The sequence below is a fragment of the Podarcis filfolensis genome (genome assembly GCF_964270895.1).
Source record: "Podarcis filfolensis genome assembly, chromosome: 6".
Classification (NCBI taxonomy): Eukaryota; Metazoa; Chordata; class Lepidosauria; order Squamata; family Lacertidae; genus Podarcis; species Podarcis filfolensis.
The window spans coordinates 18,552,842-18,565,882 of NC_139609.1; the positions used below are offsets into that span (position 1 = coordinate 18,552,842).

The window sequence follows — 13,041 nt, forward strand, 5'->3', positions numbered from 1 at the left end:
TGAACTGGAAAGCAAGGTAGTTATAGACCATTTGAACATTTAAATAACCACGGAGGATTTTTCAATATGAACAGCATGTTTACCAGAGATACACGATGGCAAATCCATGTGCCCATCGATGCACTTCCTGACTGAAGGAGCTGTGATGACATGTCCTTCCTTGCACAGGAACTGCAGGAACTGGTTATGCTGAATCACCTGGGACCGTCTTCGCTTCCCAGGCAGGAGCAGGTCTTTTGCGTCTAGCTGTTGTTTTGTGATACCACAAGGTGCTAAAAGAAAGAAAGGGAGGGGAGGCGGGGATTATCACTGGGACTCATTTCTCTGTGTGTCCTATTCCATTTGCCCTCTTTGTGCTGCAAGGATACCTCATATCTGTAGCTGTCTTTATGTGTTCAAAACAGAAGGATGTAAACACATGAGGAAACACAAAAGGGACAAACTCATTTGCTGCACCCACTCAGTCATTCATTGTGGTTTCTGTCAACTTCCATTTACCGTATTTTTTGCACCATAACACTCACTTTTTTCCTCCTAAAAAGTAAGGGGAAATGTCTGTGTGTGTTATGGAGGGAATGCCTACGGGTGGCATGCCTACAGATTTTCCTCCTCTAAAAACTATGTGCGTGTTATGGTCGGGTGTGTGTTATAGAGCGAAAAATACGGTAAGTCCTGAAAAAACCCATTAAGGTCAACATGGGAGTAAAAACAGTCTCTAACTTGCCACCCACTGAAATGTATGGGGATGTATTTAATAGCACCACCCTATAGATGCACTTCAGAAGTAACTCCCATTCAGTGCAATGGGCTTAATCTTTGGGATGGGGTATAGGATTACAGGCCTGTATGTCATTGGATTGTGACCCTTCTTTTCTTTTTTCCCCTCACAGTCTTGAGAAAAGGAACAAGAGCTCCAAGATGCAAACTGGCCCAAAGTGACACCTTGATTCCATGTTGGAGGTAGGATGTGAATTCAGATCTGGTCCAACTCTCAAACAATATGGCAACTCTGGCTATCTGGCTATTGCACTAAATAACTCTGATACAGAATGTGAATTCTCTAGTTTCCTCAAATTACAGCATTCTGCCCAATTATGCAAATCCATTAATAGCAGAATTAAAGTAGCCATACAGTGTAAAGAAGAGGGATCTGTGATCCCTCAAATATTATTGAATTATACCTCATATCATGATGGGAGTTGCTGTCCAACAACAATCCAGAAGGCCAGCAGTGCCCAATTCTTGACAGACTGTTTAAGTCCTCAAACATGGAGAAAGCAATTTTGCATGCAGATGAGTTTCCAGAGGCTATGTTGGACACCCCACATTTTGATTTAGAGTTTGCAATATTGAAAGTCAAGATGCCTCCTTACCCAAGCACCTGGGTGCAGGTGTCCACTTTTGCCCACGACACGTTATCCATTCAGTGCCTTCCAAGACATATCCAGGGCTGCACTTGTATTGTGTTCTGTCACCCTCCAGGTACCTGGCCTTCTCATCACTTATCATTTCCCCAAAATCAATGTCAGGTGGGTCTAGACAAACTGCAATTATATTTGTTTATTCCTTGGACATCTGATGCGAGGGCATTTACAAGTTGATATATTAATAAAATCATTACCGCTAATTATACTGTTGAGCTTTTCATACATTAAAAAGTGTGGGCTCACCATTTTGGGATGTACAGCATGTCCACAGAAGAAATGGAAGAACGGAGAACAGCCAGCTTTCCATAGCGTTGCTTGTTGCTCTGGACCACAGGATACTCACTTTCTACAACTAATTTTTCTAATGACTGTCCTTGCAAAAAAAAAATCACTGGTGGTTCATGGCTCTGTGCCGTGAGAGGAGGAAGGATTACTGGAATGGGGAACATGAACTTTGAAACCAACAAGGAGTGCTTGCCAAAGATTTGCATTGGCACAGCCCTTGGTGTGGTGATGGCAGCTAGGCAGAACAGCAACAAAGCTTTCTTACCAAGTTGCAAACTTCTGAGAAAGCCCTTTTAGCTGTCCTCTAACAGCAATGTGCACTACTAGGAAGGGCCAGCTCAGCCCCACCAGTGGCAGAGAAGCAGCACCAGCACTGAAGCCAATTTGGGGTGAGATTGCATCCATTTCGGGTGAGACCTTGCCTGAAATCGGCACGCTTTCACTTGAAATTGGCAGCAATGGAGGCACAAGGGCCAAGTTATCCATTGGGGGGGATGGCACGCAAAATTACATGGCGCCCTTCTCCCTCCTGCCTGCCCCGTGGCAGTAGCGGGACTGCTGAGGAAGCCCGCGTGGCAAGCGAGCCTTGAGCTGCCCAGCTCAGGGGGCGAGGAGGGGGAGAGGCGCCAAGAACATCACCTTGCACCACGGCGCCAAATATGCTTAAGATGGCCTGGCAGGCACCACTTCTCTGCCAGTGCCAGATGTTGCAGGGCACACAGTGGAGGCAGTGGTGGCAATGGGTCGTTCTAAAGGAACTATAATATGGATAATTAAAGGTTGCATTGAGCTTTATTCCATGAAAGAAGAAAGGGTTAATCTATCCCACTCACTTGAGTGGAGTCAAAGCACAAACGGTCACATAGAAAAAACAAGTTCCTGCCAAGTAAATTCCCAGGAACAATGCGGATGTAATAATTTGCCATCTGTTTGCTTTTTAAAAAAAACTGGTTTCGAATGGAATTGATTGAAGGGAAAGTGAAATTACTGAAGGCTGCATACAGCATACTATTAGAATGGGAGACAAAAGTTGTTTGGGGTTCTCAAATTGGGCAGCCACTTCCCCCCACATTTCCTCGTGCGTAAACCGATCCCTCAAGTGTGCGGCTCCCACAGCAGCTTAGAGACAGTTTATTGGCCGCCAAGCAGGTGTTTTCCTGCCTCTCCCCCCCAGTGATTGGTGGGATTTTTTGCAGCGAGCAGGAGATAGTCAGCGGCTGTAGTTCGTGTCATTGGTTGCTGCCTGCGATCGTTGAGACTATGTGTTGTGTCTGCTCCGTGTGCCACAGGAAGTATTTATAATGCATGTGAGTGTTCCACCACACCCCCAAAAAACAACAGTGATCCAAGCCCCCGCAAAATCTCCGTAAATCTTGACACCCCCAAAAAAACTCTGGGCAATGACCCCAAAAGCTGAAGGCAACCCCCCCCCAAAAGCTCATTTTTAATGGTATATTAATTATTGTTGTTGTTTAGTTGTTTAGTCATGTCCGACTCTTCGTGACCCCATGGACCAGAGCACGCCAGGCACTCCTGTCTTTCACTGCCTCCCGCAGTTTGGTCAAACTCATGCTGGTAGCTTCGAGAACACTGTCCAACCACCTCGTCCTCTGTCGTCCCCTTCTCCTTGTGCCCTCCATCTTTCCCAACATCAGGTCTTTTCCAGGGAGTCTTCTCTTCTCATGAGGTGGCCAAAGTATTGGAGCCTCAGCTTCAGGATCTGTCCTTCTAGTGAGCACTCAGGGCTGATTTCCTTCAGAATGGATAGGTTTGATCTTCTTGCAGTCCATGGGACTCTCCTCCAGCTGGAGTCTCCTCCAGCACTATAATTGAAAAGCATCAATTCTTCAGTGATCAGCCTTCTTAATGGTCCAGCTCTCACTTCCATACATCACTACTGGGAAAACCATAGCTTTAACTATACGGACCTTTGTCGGCAAGCTAATGTCTCTGCTTTTCAAGATGCTGTCTAGGTTTGTCATATTAAATTGCTGTGTTGGCACTTTGCGATAAATTAGTGGGTTTTGGGTTGCAGTTTGGGCACTCTGTCTCCAAAAGGTTTGCTACCACTGTCCTATACCCTTTTAAAATGTGGGGGGGGTTGGTTATTGGGTTGTTGTTTTCATTTTGATTATTATTTATTATTCAATTATAAAACAGCAAAATATATAAAGGGAGCAAGAGGACTTAAGACTGGGAAACAGAGAAGCAAAAGAAACAAAATCTATCCCTAGTTAGGGAACATGCACAAGATAATGTTATTGCATTATGGGCGTACCAGAGGTATATGATTGCTTACTGTGGAAAACAGAACTAGAAAGGCTGATTTGACAGATACTTTCATGGTTTGTTAATATTGGGATTTAAGGACATAAGAAACAGATCTTTACTCCCAAATTCCAGTAGCCACCAACGCAGCCACATATCTCGATCTGTGGGGCTGTTAATATGCCAAAGGGTCAATACGCTTGTCTGAGCATATTCACAAGCAATAGTAATAGTCAGGGACATAATTTGGTCTTTCAGATTTCAGCAGTGTCCTATGTGGGGCCCAAATTCAGCAACCCCCCCTTCTGTTCTGTTCAATTCACCATGTCATAGTTGCGATGCCCTGTGATGCCCCAGGCTCAGTGCCCAGCGCAGCAGAACCAGTCACACTGATCTAAATCCGCCTCTGTAATACTACAATCTATAATTAACCTATAAACGTTAACCCTGAAGTAAGTTTCAATGTACTCAGTGGGGTTTCCTCCCACAGGTATGTAAGCTTGCTACTAGAACATTAAAAAACAATAATTTGTATGCTATGTGTTTTTATTATATACTAACAAAGGACATAATTCTTTTAAAACAAGTGCTTTTATTTTTATTTTTTAATGAACATAATAGCCCTACAAGCTTACAAAAATTCACTGCAGTTTTACACAACTAGTGAATTATTTACAGCTGCTGGTCCTCACTGAGAATTCAAAAGTCCAGAGGTGGAAATGTTTATACAAAACTCTCGGGTTATTGTCTCCTGGTGTATTTCTTTCCTTCCTATAACATTTTCCACGATGCTTTAAAGTAGAATTTATTGTAAGTGAACCAGGCCTACATCTATACTCATTGTATCAATCCTTAAATGTTACGAGTGTGTCTTCAAGGAAGTAGGCTTCCAATTTTAGGCCCATGATCCTTTGGGAGCAGCTGCATATAATCCATGGGGAAATCTATTGGTGTTTGTGAAGAAGTAGCTTGATTTGATAATATTAAAAATAAATCATCAATGAATTTTGAAGATCAGGTGCTGGTTAAAAATGTCTTCTGTATGCTTCTTCCAATTACTTTTGTTGTCACTGTTAAATAGAAAGAAAGCAATGAAAATGTAAGGTTACATACATACATACATACATACATACATACATAATTCTTCGTGTAGATACCTACTAAGAGTCTTCGATTACTTTATTATATTAAACTGGTTCCATATGCAAGCAACACTATGTAATAATTATAAGATGGTTTCAATTTTTTTTGGTCTAGAGTCACTCAACAGATACTGATAACCCCATTGCACAATCATTGCTGCCATTATTACTTTCCCAATTATCTGTGTTACAATAAAAGGTCAAACATCATTTTCCGTGAGTGATGGCATTAAAAATAACATTCCACATGTACAAAATATGCCTTGTTAGGCAAACATTTCTGATATTGATAGGTAAACTTTAACACCAATTTAAAGGGTTGGACTCAACCCAAGTTTTAAAAAAATGGTAAAGGACCCCTGACAGTTAAGACCAGTCGTGGATGACTCTGGGGTTAGAGTGCTCATCTTGTTCTATAGGCCGAGGGAGCTGGCGTTTGTCTGCAGACAGTTTTTCTGGGTCATGTGGCCAGCATGACTAAGCCACTTCTGGCGAACCAGAGCAGCGCATGGAAACGTCGTTTACCTTCCTGCTGGAGCGGTACCTATTTATCTACTTGCACTTTGACATGCTTTTGAACTGCTAGATTGGCAGGAGCAGAGACTGAGAAACGGGAGCTCACCCCGTCGCGGGGACTTGAAAAACCATTCAGAAATCAGGTGCTAATACAGACTCAGTCTTGCACCGCAAAGAAGAAGAAGAAGAAGAAGAAGAAGAAGAAGAAGAAGAAGAAGAGGAGGAGGAGGAGGAGAAGTTTGGATTTGATATCCCACTTTATCACTACCCGAAGGACTCTCAAAGAGGCTAACATTCTCCTTTCCCTTCCTCCCCCACAACAAACACTCTGTGAGGTGAGTGAGGCTGAGAGACTTCAGAGAAGTGTGACTAGCCCAAGGTCACCCAGCAGCTGCATGTGGAGGAGCGGAGACGCGAACCCAGTTCACCAGATTATGAGTCTACTGCTCTTAACTACTACACCACACTGCTGCTGTATTTATGATACCAGCTGAGATTTTTTTTGGGGGGGGGGTGAATTATGGAACTCTCCTGGGGAATATTATGAATCCATTCATTCAGAGTGAAAGAGCAACAAGAGATGCTTACTCCACAATGTGATGATTCTGATGCTTAGGAGCACTGAAGTTTAAATGGTCCTGGTGAATTTATTCTAAAGGCTGAGTAAGGAAGCGCTTACACACTTGTGGCATTTCATACCCAAAGTAGATTGTGTCATGGCTTAATTTGGGCTTTACTTGTGGCAGCAGAACTACTTTTTTCTCATTTTAATTCTGCCTAGGATTTTGAGAGAGAAAGGAGAAAACAGTGAAAGAAAGGGAAGGTGAGAGGAGAAAATAAGAGATGATGAACAACAAAGAAGAGTAATTCTGGGAGGAGATGAGAAAAACAGGTATAGATGGATAAAAATTGAAAATATGCTGTAGACCAAGAAAATTTCAAAGACATTTATTTTGTAATGCACATTGCTTTCTATAGCTTAACAAAAATCACAGCTATGTGTGTTGAATTTTCTGTTATTATGCTTTAACTGCAATGTACCTACAGGTATACATCTTGGGTAGTCCAACCTGCCCTCTCTACATTGGGCTCTGAAGGGAGGCGAGGATGGATCTGGCCGAAAGCCCCTTTTGCAGGCAAACTCTGTCTTGTCTCCAGATGCGGAATAGATTTTATTAGCGGATTTCCACCTCAGCTGTATATTGTTTTGATTCATATCTTCTTTGGTTGCTGTACAAGGAACTGTAGAAAGGCACAAATCATGTCATCTAAGAGATTAATTTGACAACGAGGAATTCACTTGACTAAAACGAAAAACAAAAACCAACAACCCTTTGGATTGTGTCCAAAGTTAGTCATACTCAGTCAAACCGACTGAAATAAATTGAGATTGATAATGTGGTCCCATCAGTGGGTCTCCTCTGAGGAAAAATAAGTAAAGCTTCTGTCAAATGAATAAATAAATAAATAAATAAATAAATAAATAAATAAATAGCAATTTGACTATTTTCCCCATTAAAACCAATTGGGAGTCACAAGCTTTAGATTTTCTGAGTTGAGATTCAGCCAATGTGAAGAAACCATCAGTAGCAGTCCACATTTAATTGGGTGCTTTCTGAATTGGGGTCTGATACCAATATTATTATACTTTATATAGGAGTATGTGGCTGTTGTCATGGTAGCTATGAGGTCCTTGAGTCAGTCCAGACTATGCAGCCTCGGCATGTAAATGAAGTGTCCAAGCACAAATATCGCAAGGGCTGTCACATGGGAGAGGGAACAAGCTGGTTTTTTCCTGCTCTGGCTCAAACCAATGGCTTCAAGTTACAAGAAAGGAGATTCTGACTAAACACCAGCAAAAACTTTCTGACAGTAATAGCTGTTCCACCTCCCTCGGGAGGTTGTAGACTCTGCTTCCTTGAGGTTTTTAAGTAGAGGTTGGATAGCCATCTGCCATGGATGCTTTAGCTGAGATTCCTGCATTGGAGGGCTTAGACCAGATGACCCTTGGGGTCCCTTTCAACTCTATGATTCTATGATTCTATGAAGTGCTTGGGGATTCTCCAGTACAACTCCCCAGATCATCTCCACTAGCTTAAACAGAGAGGCTGGTGAATATCAGATCAAACAGTACACCAACAGGACCCCTGTTTTGTGTCTCTGGCCCAAGAGCAGGAACAACTCAACCCTGGCTCCCAGGTGGATTGGCTTCCTGGAGAGGAAGATAGCAGGTCAGCCCCCTCATCCCCGATCAAGTCATGGAGGAATGTTTTATTGAGGCCTATCAGGGCATTCAGTAACAGCAGAACAAGATGTGAGGGTTGCCTGTAATGACGGCCCAAATTTTGTCAGAAGATGCAACAACCGTAAGATATCTCCTGTCCCTTCGCCTTATCTGGGGTAAAGAACAATATGGTCTCCACAAGTGGTTATTGTTAATGTTCTTCTTAAACTATTGATTTTTGTCCAAAACATTACAACGTGAAGTTTGAAGGCTCATTATAGATGTGATTAACCTTAAGGCCCATCTAATACTTTGTTGACGCAGCTGTTTGCCGGAAGAGGCACTGAGGGGAATTTGAATTCACTGCTGTGAGGAAAGTGGAAAGTCAGTGTCTGAGAGGAAAACCTTGCAAAGGGAAAGACCCACATGGCTGCCTATTATCAGTAAAGGCACCCAAAGTTTGGTGGGTGGCTCACTTTGCTTCATGAGAGAACTACCTGTAGTTCATGGGAGGAGCTGGGATGGAGGGTAACTAAAAGTGTGTATTAAAGACTTCTGGGTTAGCGCCATCGGTGAATGGCGGCGTTCCTCCGATCGGGGGAATGGGCTCCGTGGAAATTGGGTCTTCCCACAGCGGCAAAGGTGGGGACCCGCTAGAAATCCCAGGCGGAGGGAGCCTGGGAACGTGGGGTTCGGCATAGCACCAGGAGCGCCTCCCCTACTTGCGGGGAACCCCATTTTGGGGCTCCGGAGCGAAGTGGGGTGAGCAGCGCGGTGCTGCGAACTGATTGCTACTTTCACGGAGGGAAGCCGCACAGCCATCGCCGGAGAGCGCTGACTTTTTCCTGTTGACAATTGGACTCTAAACAAGTACCCGTGAGTAAAAACGGAAAATTGGATCAAGAAATACTTGAATTAGGCTCTGAAGCGGGAAGGTTCAAAACAGGAAGTCCACCTCCCGCTTTTTATAAATAGACTGAAGCAAAAACCTTACAATCTAATAGCCTGGAAAGTTGCTCTAAAGGTTGGAATTTCCTGCATTTCTAACTAATAAAACCCCCTTGGAAGCAGGTGAAAAGTGGGGGGGGGGGATCTGATTGTTTAAGCCTGCAGGAGAGGGAGTAAAGGAAAATAAGTTTCCATCATCTCAAACCTGGGAACGGGGTGTCAGGACAGAAATTGCTGGAGACGTCCATTGATTGTATGTGGAGCATTTTGACAGATAGTTAAAAAAGAGAACCAAATTGACTTCAATGCTGTCTTCTGCATTTTAAAGAAACAAAGTATTTGAAAATCGAAAGTAACTTTCTTTTGTTGGACATGTTTCAAAAAGATGGATACAAATAGAAATTGTGTCCCCTAGAGGGAGCTTGTCAATTTGTTGCTGCAGTTTACTTGGAGACCTCACAGCTGCGAGATTGGGATCGTGGGACCAGTCGTTTGACCTTGAATAGAAATGTGTTGGGAGGAAGTTTTGGTGTCTGCTTTTTGCAAGACAAATGCTTTGCTGGAGCAGTTGCATGAGAAGATGGATTTGATGAATGAGAAGTTGGACTTGATGACTGCTGTAGCCAGTGAATATGGACTAACAGGAAACATAGAAATTATACAGCGACCAACTCAGGAAACTGGTTCGACTGGGCAAGTGCAAGGGCAGATGAAGATGGAGGAGGCTGCGATCGCACCCCAAGCAACACAAATGGAGAGATCCGAAGCCTTGCAGGAGCATAAGCAGCTGTTCTGGAAGATTGAATTTGGAGTGGGCCTGGGAGAGCCTGGAGTTAAGGAGGCTCTTAACTTTGGTGGGACTTGGAAACATGCTGACAACTATTTTTTGGATAGTTACTATTTGGATTACAATGATGATGGCGGGGAGTGGGACTGTGGGGAATGGGCTAGTCTGATGAAGGAAGATGGATATAACTATCGGTTGGAATCCCCCAGAGACCTACTCCTCAAGGAGAAAGGGAAGAAATTAAGAAAGAAACCAATAAAAGATAAGGAAAAGTGTAAGTATAAACAACAAGAAGAAAATCTGCAGAAGAGGCATAGAAGAGACTTAAGGGCCTCGGACATAAGATCACCAGGTTGATGGTCTGGATGGAATGGACAGTAAGGACTGACATAACCCGAGACCAGGAAGAAGGGACGTTGGATAAAAATTAGGGGGGGGGAGCCTATAAAAGGGAAATTTTCTTTTTATTTTTGGAATTAGTGTAAAACTAATGAAATATTAGGGGAAATGTTGGAATGGAATTATCTGGCTTTAGTAGAAAGGATATAAGGAGTTATGTATAAATATGTTTTAAATTTTGAACTTTAAGGTTTTTTTATGGTAAGACAAGGTTAAATAAATCAAGGTAAATTGAATAACAGAATATGGCAAAAGATGGAAAGGATTTGTTGAGTTAACTAATAGGTAAGACTATCTAAATAAGAATTGAGAAAGACAGAAAGAATTTGCTGAAACAACGAATTAAGTTAGAATACAAAAAGGGAGGTGTGAGGAGGTCAAAGAAATAAGCAAATGAAAAGATGTAATATGGGATTTGTCTTTTTTTTTCTTTTTTCTTGCTTTTTACTTTTTATTTTGTTGTGATGTATTTGTTCTTTTTTTCTTATTTTTTGTCCTTTTTCTTGTACTTTTGAAATTCTGAATAAATATCATTTAAAAAAAATAAAAGTGTGTAGTAAAGCAAAAACACATATAGAACAATGCCAACTGCTGACACCACACTGGTGCCACTAGGTCACAGGTTTTTGAATTTATTGAATATCCTTCCATAAAACAGAAAAAGCAAAGATTTAGAGAAATTTCCTGTACCTGTGCATGTTGGTATACCTGTCCAATGCCCGTTGACACATCGTACATATTGAATTCCTCGTGGTTTGTAGAAAGTTTGGCACTTATACTGTACATATGCCCCTGGCATATATTCTGAATTTGCCAGGCCCAGAAATTCTCCATTTTCAATAGGAGGTGGAGGACCACATTTTCCTGCAGCATCTGTGGTGATGCATTGAAACAGAAAAAGGAATCTATTACATGGCACTTACTAGGATTACACATATGGCTGTGCACACAAGCATTTCTATAATTCAGCATCTACATCAGGAAAAAAGAAAAGTATCATGCAAAGATTTACCGTATTTTTCGCCCTATAGGACGCACTTTTTCCCCTCCAAAAATGAAGGGGAAATATGTGTGCGTCCTATGGGGCGAATGCAGGCTTTCGCTGAAGCCTGGAGAGCGAGGGGGGTCGGTGCGCACCGACCCCTCTCGCTCCCCAGGCTTCAGGAAGCTATCCACTAGCGTGGGAGACGCAGCTCTCCCACGGCTAGCAGAGAGCTTGCCTGCACCCAGAAGCTTGGGGCACGCTGAGCTCAGCACGCCCCAAGCTTCGGGCTTCGCGCAGCGCTCCCACGGCTTTCGGATAGCAGCCTGTTCTGGGGGCTGGGGTCGGGGGAAGCTCGGGCTTCACCCGCCCCAGCTCCGCACCTGGGGGGGAAATAAAAATGTTTTTCTTTATTCCCCCCCCCCCAAAAAAAACTAGGTGCGTCCTATGGGGCAAAAAATACGGTAATTTAAAAAGGGGGAAAGTTTTAATATACGTTTTATTGAGCTATGTATATCTGCTTGGTGAAATAATCAGTGAACAAATTGTCTTTCTATTGTCTCTTCAAGTGTGGCTGACATTCTATCAACACCTCCTTAGTTGGTCAAACAGACCAATCATTAAAACAACTAGAACCTATTTTGACATGGATCTCATTGGGAGGAGGCGGTGGTTGTCCTCTGAATTTTGCTCAGCTCTTCACTATCAAAATTTATCATATTCTGCTGTTTTTGAAAATCTCTTTCAGTATCTTGCAAGTGTCTATTTGTAAAAATTGATTCTGCAGAAGCATAGAAGTTTATAAAATGCTGGTGCCTGAATATCTTGTGCTTCCATAAACACCTCTGTTAGTTTTCTCCTTTCTGCCTGTGATGTCTGGAACTCCTGCCCCAAACATGCAACTTGATAGCCAGTGTGATGCTATCTAGGTGTTGCCGGACTACAACTCCAATCAGTCACAGACTGGCCAATGGTCAGGGGAGTTACAGTCCATCAACATCTTGAAGCACTAAGTTTGCTGCAGTTGAATTTGGGTAATTCCACTGGTTCTAAAACCGCCTTTCCCATGAAGCATTTGGCTTTCTGCTTAGCAATGTCTGAAGTGGGATGGGATGAGGCAGGGTGCACCCCATCATTTTGGGCAGACATATTTGAATATGACCTATTCACCTCTCTCTCTTTCTTGCCTTGTCCCCGTCCAGATTTTGTCCTCCATGTGGGTTTTCCAAAGCCATCCTGTTAGGTACTGTGCAAAGCACAGTAGATGAACCTTTAGTCTCATCCAGTATTGTGCTTATGTTCCTACCTCTCCAATCTACTAAAGTTCAGTTTGTAAGCTCTTTCAGGAACGGACCTGTTCTTATTTTTCTGCATTGTCTCCCCTCCACCCCCACTCTTATGCTTTAAAGCACCTTATGCATTGATGGTGTAAAAAACCCTAATATTATTCTTACTTATGAGGTTATAAGGGTTAGCCAAATGGTGAAACGAATGTCTAAATGATCCACAACACATATAACAACACAACTCTCACCCCCTTAAATGGCATACTTCAAGGTACACAGGCAGCTCCCAGTCATCTAGAGCTGAGTAATCCAGCTGAACAATTGACTCAACAATTTCCTAGAGAACAAGAGGGCACGTGTGTGTCTTGAGAATGCATCAAGTACTATAAATTCTACTTGAATTTATTAAAGAAAGGTTGAGATATCTCAGTTCTTCTGTACTTATTACAGTTCAAGGGACACTGCCTACTAGTGCTGGGAAAGACAAAAATACTTCTAGTCTATCCTTTGCTATGAATCACAGTCATCTGGGAGGGAGACTGGAAACAGATCGACATAGTCTAGATCAACATGTGCCACAAACAGATGATTACATCGCAAATAGCTCAAATTGATTTAAATAAGCATTGCAAGCCACCTTGTGCTGCGGAAGACCAATTTGGTCTGCATGGATTTCTTCCCAGTCACAATCGTGATGATTGGTCAATGAAGGAAAACTATCACCTCCAACTACTGAGTGATCCCATAGGAATCTCCATCAGGCCCATTCTAGATGAA

The 13,041-nt window shown here is 42.8% G+C and overlaps 3 protein-coding genes across 9 annotated transcripts in view; 1 reads left to right on the top strand and 2 right to left on the bottom strand.

The window, feature by feature from the left end:
• LOC310765396 (complement factor H-like) overlaps positions 1–1,911 on the bottom strand; it is a 28,626-nt gene extending 26,715 nt beyond the window's left edge. The window contains exons 1-3 of one of the 2 annotated variants that reach the window (XM_083620265.1): positions 1,671–1,911; positions 1,374–1,544; positions 84–272 (exon numbers count right to left, since the gene is read on the bottom strand). In XM_083620265.1, coding sequence (XP_083476391.1) covers positions 84–272; positions 1,374–1,544; positions 1,671–1,734 — 424 coding nt within the window. In that variant the 5' untranslated portion in view covers positions 1,735–1,911. The remainder of the gene's footprint in view (positions 1–83; positions 273–1,373; positions 1,545–1,670) is intronic. The other variant, XM_083620264.1, reaches the window with a different exon arrangement.
• Positions 1–13,041, top strand: part of LOC310765406 (complement factor H-related protein 5-like) — a 316,979-nt gene that overhangs the window by 66,279 nt on the left and 237,659 nt on the right. The window lies entirely within an intron of this gene.
• LOC310765395 (complement factor H-like) overlaps positions 1–13,041 on the bottom strand; it is a 100,426-nt gene that overhangs the window by 32,008 nt on the left and 55,377 nt on the right. For 4 of the 6 annotated variants that reach the window (XM_083620260.1, XM_083620259.1, XM_083620261.1 and 1 more), the window contains 3 exons: positions 10,687–10,869; positions 6,684–6,880; positions 4,556–5,050 (listed from right to left, as the gene is read on the bottom strand). In XM_083620260.1, the coding sequence (XP_083476386.1) occupies positions 5,048–5,050; positions 6,684–6,880; positions 10,687–10,869 (383 nt within the window). In that variant the 3' untranslated portion in view covers positions 4,556–5,047. Of the gene's footprint in view, positions 1–4,555; positions 5,051–6,683; positions 6,881–10,686; positions 10,870–13,041 lie in introns of those variants that run through there. The other 2 variants (XM_083620263.1, XM_083620258.1) reach the window with 1 other exon arrangement.